This window comes from Girardinichthys multiradiatus, chromosome 18 (genome assembly GCF_021462225.1).
Source record: "Girardinichthys multiradiatus isolate DD_20200921_A chromosome 18, DD_fGirMul_XY1, whole genome shotgun sequence".
NCBI lineage: Eukaryota > Metazoa > Chordata > Actinopteri > Cyprinodontiformes > Goodeidae > Girardinichthys > Girardinichthys multiradiatus.
This window is the reverse complement of record NC_061810.1, coordinates 42,214,578-42,223,761: the sequence shown is the minus strand read 5'-3', so window position 1 is coordinate 42,223,761 and position 9,184 is coordinate 42,214,578. Positions and strand designations below refer to the sequence as shown.

The 9,184-nt window shown below is 39.9% G+C and overlaps 1 protein-coding gene across 2 annotated transcripts; it reads right to left on the bottom strand.

The window, feature by feature from the left end:
- Nucleotides 1-794: 794 nt before the first annotated feature.
- rhoub (ras homolog family member Ub) lies at nucleotides 795-7,571 on the bottom strand. 2 transcript variants are annotated; one of them, XM_047390614.1, is made up of 3 exons: nucleotides 7,164-7,571; nucleotides 5,089-5,204; nucleotides 795-1,628 (listed from the first exon to the last, which is right to left on the bottom strand). In XM_047390614.1, exons 1-3 carry the CDS (start codon nucleotides 7,378-7,380, stop codon nucleotides 1,173-1,175), a joined length of 789 nt encoding a protein of 262 aa, XP_047246570.1. In that variant the 5' UTR covers nucleotides 7,381-7,571; the 3' UTR covers nucleotides 795-1,172. The 2 variants fall into 2 exon arrangements, with proteins under 2 accessions (XP_047246570.1, XP_047246572.1); XM_047390616.1 differs by having other exon boundaries at nucleotides 5,146-5,204.
- Between the last annotated feature and the right edge of the window lie 1,613 nt (nucleotides 7,572-9,184).

Sequence of the window (9,184 nt, the reverse complement as noted above, 5' to 3'; positions counted from 1 at the left end):
ACAATGAAAACACGCAGTGATCTTTTGAATCAGAGATGCTTCGCAGTGAACATGACTCACAGTTGAAATTGCATCCTTTGAATTACAAGTTTCCATTCCACAACTGGTCCACTGGCCATTGTATGGCCAGATATCAATGATCTTTGTGAATTGTATACAAGTGCAAATTACCTATAAATTTCTGCAGCTGTAAAACAAGAAAGAAATATATATATAAAAAAAAAATAAAAAAAAGACTATAACTTGATAAAGCCTTTCAGTCTGAATAAAAAACTGAAACCTTTGAAATCTATAACATGTGTCTTAGCCATTAAATGTTGCCTGAATAACTCTAATTCGTAAGATCTTATCTTGTACTTTAGAGTTTAAAAAAAAAAATCGGCATGAAGTCTGCATCAACGTGTTAATTATAACAATCTAAGTTCATAGTAAAAAAATGAATGATAAACATCTTCAAAAAGTAATCAATTTGGAAAATGTGTACTGATAAATTTCACTGTAATCTAAAGTAAATGAAGCATTAAAAAATTGAAAGAAAGTAGCAACTTCACTCACTAATGTTTTTGATTTATCGAACTAAATAATTGCATCTCAACTGGGTCCTTAGGTGTATGAATGAGTGTGTGCATGGTTGTTTGTGTGTTGCCCTGCGATGGACTGGCAACCTGTCCAGGGTGTATCCCGCCTCTCACTCATAGACTGCTGGAGATAGGCACCAGCTCCCCCGTGACCCACTATGGAATAAGCGGTAGAAAATGACTGTCTCTATAAAAAAAAAAACTCTGGGGTCTGAATAAGGGTGTACAACACATAAAACACACCAAATGATATCACAAATTAAACAAAAATGAGAAACATAATTAACATTGCCACCTTATTACCATCTTCCCTCCAAGTCAGCTCACATTCCTTTGGATAAATCCAGTATAAAATGAAATCCATGTGATGTTGGCACTGTTTTTTTGGTTGAATGCTGGTCATAGTTATTTTTTTTTTCACATTGAGGTGAAACCATCTGCAGCCTACAAGTTCAGATCAGCACTCTCTGCTCCTGTCCTTTAGACCAGCTCATCCGTCAAAATGTAACGTCCTTACGTTCAACACAGTCTCTCTAGAAACCACAGCAGTTCCAGTTCTGAGTCAGTTACAAAAACTTAAATCTCTCGCTTTTCCTACTGGACACACACATACTTCTTCCACCATGACTTAGACAGCATCTTCATCTTATCAGCGGTGCTGCGGACCGTCCTCTCCCGGCGCGCCCTCCTGTCAGAGTGACGCAGCCCCACTGAGATGGCTGCATCGAACACCTCCTTCAGGTTCTTCTGAGTCAGCGCCGAGCACTCCACGTACGTGACGGCCCCCATTTTTTCTGCAAGCGCTCTGGCATCTTCTTCTGCGACAGGCCTCTCTCTCCGCCTCGCCAGCTCGATCAGCACCTTGACGTCTTGCCGCAGGTCGCACTGCGTGCCCACAAGGAGGATTGGGGTGAGGGGGCAACGGCGGCGGATTTCAGGGACCCATTTCTCCCAGACATTCTGAAATGAAGCGGGGCTCACCACGCTGAAGCAGAGCAGAAGGGCATCTGTGCGACTGTAACAGAAGTGGCGGAGTTTGTCAAACTCATCCTGTTGGACAGAAAGAGAGAAGATACTGAGTAAAGTCCTGAAGTTTGGGGTGCAATGAGATCTTTCCAAACTAAAATCATTTCTCAGAGTAAAAAAGCCCATATTGCTGTTAACATGTGACTTTGGTTAAATAAATATAAGCTATTACTATGAACCCCATTTATGAAGATGAGTCTGTATGTTTAAGATGCTTATTTTGAAGAAAGACAGGAAGTAGTTCTTAGGCTGCAGCCCTGTTTGACCAAAGAGAGATGTTGGGCTAGCTGCCCAGCTTCTTCAATGTTACAAAAACATTGAAGAAGCCTCTATTAGTTTTAATTTGTTTACCTGGCAACCACAACTGGCTAATTGTAAGCTGCTACATTAGCCTTCAGAGGTTTTAAAGAATCTGGACTGCATTTTGAGCATTTCTGAACACCAAGATTTATGAAACATTCAACCTTCGACTGACTGGCTCTAAACTGATAACATATATTTTTAAAAACCTTTATTGGTAAAAGCAAAAGAAAAAAATGAAAGATTTTCAAAGTGTTAAAAATCTGCTACAGGCTAACTGTAAACAACTCCAAAGTTGGAATTTGCAATTCAGCTTTCTATTGTGGGTGAACTAAATGTCCACTTCCAATTTTAACACTTTTTTACTGTATTATCTATAGCTAAAATGTAAAATACCGAACAGGTTAATTCTACTTGTGAACTGGATGTATTGTTGCACCCCTACATAAAGATCTGGGACCCTTCACTTCTCCCATAAACTGACCACACACAGCTGTTATTACAACACACTGAATCACTGAACAGGAAATAAGGAACTGTGCCAATGGCTCTCCAAAAACAAACAGTCTAAACAGTGTTTGTAATGTGGTAATATACAGTACAGACAGGTCCTACCCATTAATTTAACTCATCTGCTGTAAATCTCTTAAATTAACACATTGGAGCCACACAGCTTTGACAGACAAGCCCCTCCCACATCCTTGAGTACACAGATTAATATTGGCAGAAACCTGACACAAAACTGCTCCTTCTTCAGTGCTTAACTCTTGCCTTCCCTGGACAGACTCCTTAATCGTACCCTGGCATACCTAAAGTCTAAACAGACCATCTGATATAAAATCTCATTGAATTTTTTTTAAAGCTGATCAGAATCAAGCAGCACACAAGTCCGATGTGGTAATGACGTGGGTCCATCTGCAGATATGCACAAATATCAACATAGCTGAGTGAGAAGCAGCTATGATCATCTTTCTTGCTCCCTTTCTCATCTCTGATCTGTTGGCACACCTCTACCATCTTTGTGGCACAATCTCCCCTCTCGGAAAGTTGCGTCAGTTCAGCAAGTGCTGGATGGTTTTTATCTAACCGTATTTGCCCAAGCTTGTCTGCATAGGTGTGAAGTCGTAACACAGTACAGCTTACAGCAGGCTGTGAGGTTTTACTCATATTTATGATTTGTTAAACGGCCTCGCTCCAAAAGTCAGTCTGTGATCCAGGATAGAACTGGCGGCGCCTTTGCGGCTTTTTTGAATGTCAAATATGCTATTCTCAGGGCTGGGTGCTGCACTACTGAGCTGGATTATAAAACAACCCCCTTTATGCCCCATGAGAATAACAAATTTACCTTACAAACACAATTTCTTATTGTGTCCTTTAGCAGTAAGTCTGTGCCTAATAAATTTATACCTAAGCTCTTGTTTACAGAGAATAGTAAAAACTATTCTAAAAGTATTGAAAATGTCTGCAGAAGACTTCTTTTGCCACGCTTAGAGAAAGATGTGAATATCTTTCATTTAAAATAGCATGATATAACAAAGCATAAACGAGCAGCAAATCCTAACACATGAAAGCTGGAAAAGCCAAATCTTTACTCTTACCTCATGCTTAATCCATTAAGACCAGGTTCCCAGTTTGCATGCTTTTCCCCTTTATTGCCTTACATACATTAAACATATTTTACATGATGTCATTGCTCATGAGTTTATTTTTACGTTTATTAAATAAGCAGGTCACATTAAAATCCAAAGGTTTGACCACTGATCAGTTTTATATCATGGTGAACACTTGTATATACAGTCAAAATATGCATCGCTTTCTTGAGGATATGAGGTGCTAATAAATGGGGTGCAGCAATACACCCAGCTCAGGAGATGAAACAAAAACAGTGTTGAGTTTATCCAGTATTTTTTGGTAACCTAAGAATCCCCGCTTTTGGATAAATAAAGGTTTCACAGATTAAAAAGGATGTCTTAATGAATCTGTCAATGGCGTAGAATAATTCAGTCCATGTTTCACTAGGGCTCAGAGACCTGTGAAACTAAGTTGTACATTTTCCATTTGAAATAAATGGAAAAATGAAATAAAGAATTGAACATTAGCCCTTAACAGAAACTTTAAATATACTAAGGGAACATATATTTTAAGCATAATTTTGACTTAAAACAACCATATTTTACGCAGTAGTGCACTTAATTTTATCTATGCTAATCCTCAGTCACATGCAAACAGTATACTGCTAACTGCATTGGTTTCAAGGCCACTCCAATGCACCATGCATTGCTCCATCACATGCATAGATCCTTTCTAAAATCCTGGACCACTGAGACCACATTTCTAGAACCCAGAGCACAAGACTATTATTGTCACATACTTGAACCCATGGGTTTCATAACTTTTTGATAATACTTAGTAAATATATTTGATGTTTGACTTTAAATTGTTTGTGTAAATTACCTCAATTTTTCAGGTAACACATCAATTCCCATTAATTCCAATCATCCCAATACAAAGTCTGCAGTTTGGAATATTTCCAAAATTACTACTACTTTTACTACCTTCGGAAAGCTTCTGGAAGGTTTCTGACATTTCACTTTAATGTTCTGCCACTTTGCAACCTTGAGTTTGACTAGCCCATATATTGCAGTTTTCATGATGGTTTCAAAGGTTTGAGTATACCTTTGGGAAACAGATTCCCCAAATTCTGATGTCACAACCTTCCATTTGAAGTTTATACCAAACTACTTTTGATTTTGAATAAGAGATAATCAAATGCAGTTTAGATTTGATAAAAAACAGTGTGTAGCAAATGCTAACTTTTGTGTGGTAAGAGGCAAGCACAGGCAAACAGTCGCTTTAATCTGAAAGTGCCTACAAATGTTAATATCTTCCCTCTTATTCCATTGAAAATTAATGGCTTTTTCCAGTAACCAAAGTAATGTCAAACCATTTAAAATAAGAGCATAGATACATGGTGTCAAGCTCCATATCTAGGGTTCATATTAGCTTAGATAGTTACAGCAACTAGATGGCAGTTTGCAAGACAATTTAACAAGAAATATTGTAGCCCTTTAGATATCATTTTGTTGCAATATGGGAGACAATGTTGCAACAAACAGCTAAGCAGCTAACATTAACATTAAAAATATGCTATTCATTTGCAGCATTTAAGGGCTTGAGGACTTACTCCATGTTGGGTGTCAAAGAGTGATGCGATATGCGTCTGTAGGTGAACAGTTCTCACCTGTCCTGCAGTGTCACACAGCTGTAGTCTCACAGGGCTCCCGTCCACCTGAACCACAGCTGTAGACAGAAACAGACAGATGTCAAATGTAAAGCGAGAGATGCACAATATATCGAATTACAGGCTAAAATGCAATAGCAGTATGTACTGGGGATTTACTGTCAGAACTCCATAAATACAAAAAACAGATTCTGTTTATTCACTAACTCAATTTCAATAGGCCTCATTTTCAGACTGGAAAAAAGTGGATGAGTCACCTCACAGCCAGTTTCATTATAGGACCATTTATTCTTTTCAGTAGACTGAACACAAAGCAAAAGAGCAGGCACATGGAAACGATTCCAGTGCGCCTGCAGTATGTGTGGTCGGTCATACCGCCTGATCAAAAAGTTTGCTAAAACATTTCATGCACTAGGACAGCCATCACAGCTTTCACAACAGTGAGGAGAAAACAGTTGGAGGACATTATAGAAGGAAAATGAGGGAGGCACTCCCACTGGGTAATCATTCCCTAATACCTAACATATGATACTGTTGATTTTCTGCAGCAAAACTCCCCCTCGCCTTCCTTCTTCCCTCTGTCTCTCCCACCTGTGGGGTGGTGTAACTGCTCTGAAAGTCAGCTTTCAAGGCAGTGCACTGATTGCAGGCACTGGGAAAATGACATCACTGCTAAGGGCCCCCAACAGCACAATTGCTCTCTGTCAGTCCAGGGCGAAAGACAATCTCTGCCTCAGAGCCGTTGCAACAGATGTGCCCATTCCAGAGTAGAGAAGAGGGCTCACGGGTCAAGGCTGACAACAATAGGCAGAGTTGTGCAATTCAAAACCCTTGAACCAGAAACACGTTCTGTTCTCTGAGGCAGGACTGAGCTAGAACTTGTCTAAGGGCGGTATGTGGTCTCACTGAGTGTTTTTAAGGGCTTGGTGCGAGCAAAGTTGTTGATTTATCACCTCACCCTGAGAATAAAATTTAGGGTTTAGGGGTAGAAAAACACTAGTTATTTTGCAGAAATGTTACTGATTTCACCCAGCAGTGGCAGATACAGTGCCTTGCAGACCTGTTGGAACTTTTTTACAATTTGCCACATTACAAAATTTTAAACCAATCCTTTGTAGAACAATCTGTTGGTGCAACTACACCAGCAAAAAAATAGGGGTGTGTCTCTACCAGGTTTGCACATCTAGACTTTGTAGATTTTACCCGTTCTCCTTTGCAAAATAGCTCAAACTCAGTCAAGTTGAGTGAAGAACTTCTGGGAAGATTTACAAGTAGATTTAAGTGGGCTTTGACTAGGCTGTATGTTTAGTCTAGCTGGAAAGGGAACCTCTGCCTCTTGCAGCCTCCAACAGGTTTGCTTCCAGTACTACCCTGCTAGCTCCATACATCTCAACAACTCTAAACAAATTCCTACTACCAGCACAAGGAAAGCATCCCCACAGCATGATGCTGCTGCCACCACCATGTTTCATTGTGGACATGGTGCGCTCACAGTGATGTGGAGTATTAATTTGCTCGTAGGCCTAAAGGTTTAGTTTTATGAACAAGCCCAACACACTGATAATGTGATTGTGGGAATCAAAGAAAAAACAAGTCTGTTTCCATGTCAGCACATATTTCAGGCTTAGGACAAATGTTCCCAAGCACAAATGATGCCTGCAAGGGCTAGTTCAGTCAGCCTGGAAAATGGAAGCGTGCCAATTGGAAACCTGGCCACATCTGGGAGTATACCTCATGAGCTTTTCACCTCTGATGGAGGACAGATAACAGGAAGAGCAGGAAGGACAGGGGATACAGGAGGATTTGGGTGGGGTTAGAGAGAATCTGTGCACTCAAACATGACACCCTGAAGAGCAACCAATTAAACTGACTTTATTCTAAAACATAAAAACGAAACGATTTTCAAATGTTTATTTAATTCATCTGCTGCAGATTAGTTTAGCTTTAGTGGTTAAACTCAACTGAACCGCTGTGTCATTCCAGCAAGGACAAAATATTAACATAAAGCTTTCTCTTACCCGAAAAGTTATCAAATGCAGTCGGAACATATTTGGTTGGGTATCCATTGGTCGTGTAGCTGACCACCAGACTGGTCTTCCCCACCGCTCCGTCTCCCAGAAGGACGCACTTCAGGAGCCGCTCCTGCCCCTGCCCAGGCCGGGCTGGTTTGGGTTTGTGCGGCGGCACCGGAGGGGCCATAGTCCGTCCGTAATCCATTGCGTCTGCAGGTGACATTCAATGCCCCGGCAATTCACCGCGATCTCATCCACAGGCCGAGAAAGACACCCAGCATGGGAGCTGATTTCTGTCTCTACAGCGACAGAGCCAAGAGACGCTCTCCAGTCTTCCAGCGCGCTGTCAGATCCGTAGGGACAGGAGGACACTTCACCATCCCCGCAGCAGTCTCACACTCCGCAGCTTTTAGCACCAGGGCGGGTCACATGCTATTTATCTAGCGAGTAATTTGACTAATCCCACCCACCAGGGCCGTCCCAAGGCTGAGGGGCCCATAAACACAAGTTAATTTGGGAGCCCACCTGCAGATAAAGCCGTTGCCCACTAGGCACCACAGTTGTTTTTTTGCACAATATGCACACATTGTGTTAGAGTAGTTTGGCAAACATCCTGGTCAAGCATTAAATAAAAAGTCCAACATTTTAAATATAAATGGAAAACTGTTTTTTACAGGAAATAAACCAAGCTTTTAATTTAAACTGATAAAAACCCAAACCAAAACAAATTGGCCTTACCTCACATTGATTAGGGTGACAACATTTGTGTAATATCGGGGGCTGTGTATCATGAAGCCCAAATCAAATCAAATATTAATTTCATTAATTAATTACATCAGAATTTTAAACTCGTTTGAGTGATATTTAAAAACAAATAGAGTAAAATCAAAAGCCCAGAATTATTCATACCCCTGCAAGAACATATTTTTATTCAACGAAGACGTTTCTTTCTGATAGGAATTGAGACAACCATCTTCTCGAAGATAATGCATCAATGTAAACAGATTATTCGTTTTGGAAAATATGGTTCTGTTTTAACAACTATTTTCTACAAAAACGGAATCTTCTCAATAATCATTAGAATTTTTTTATTTTTTTTTATTAGCTACAGCAATGAAACCCTTCTTATAATTGCTCTCCAGTTAAAAAAGTTTGTCTAAGCTATCTAAGTAGTTTGGATCAAGTAGTTAAACTATAACCCAATGATACAACTGGTTTGAGGTCAGTGTGTTTGACCTGGAACAGGCAAGTCCAGCCTTGTCCTCAGTGACACGCAAAAGAGACCACCTGGATGTTAATTTCAACGTGTCACATATAAACTGAAACCTTATCCTGACCCACTGACCTATTTTAAACCAGCTGAGACTGTATAAAAGGAACAGCCTATCACCTAACCGATAGACTGATCTAAAGGGATTTGCCCCTTGATTTGTGTTTTCATAAACTGTCCTGTAACTCAGGTGATCATGTTTCACCTGCCTACCAGTCGAAATGGATGAGTTTAGAAGTAAAATGTTTAGTCCATTGTTGCCATCTGGTGGCTACAACAGAAATACGGAATTTAAATGCACCAACTCCGTTAGGATCTCAAGTTTCAACATTTTGAACTGTTTCAAGCCAGATGTACCCTGATGTTAAGACCGCATGGTCTGCATTGACCCTAATGACCTCTTTCAATAAAATGCTAATTTTTAATAAAAGGCAGCTTTGTAAAATGAATAAATACATTTATTTAACTGTCCCAAGGAAAATGAAAATGTTTTTTTCATTAGTTTAAATGTGGTGCCACCTAGTGGCTCAGAGGTTTGGCTTCACAGAATTGACAGCTACAGACAGATTTCCACCTATAACACGACGTTTGTTTTTTCAAAATATTTGTTGCTTCATATTGCTTTTCATGTTTTTGCATCTCTAATGAACCTGCTCATTGCTGAATCTTCCAACACAACGTTTTTTCCATGAATAAATGTCTTTCTCTTTTTATTGAGCCCTTCAAAAAACTTTTACAGCCAATAAATAATTTGTCC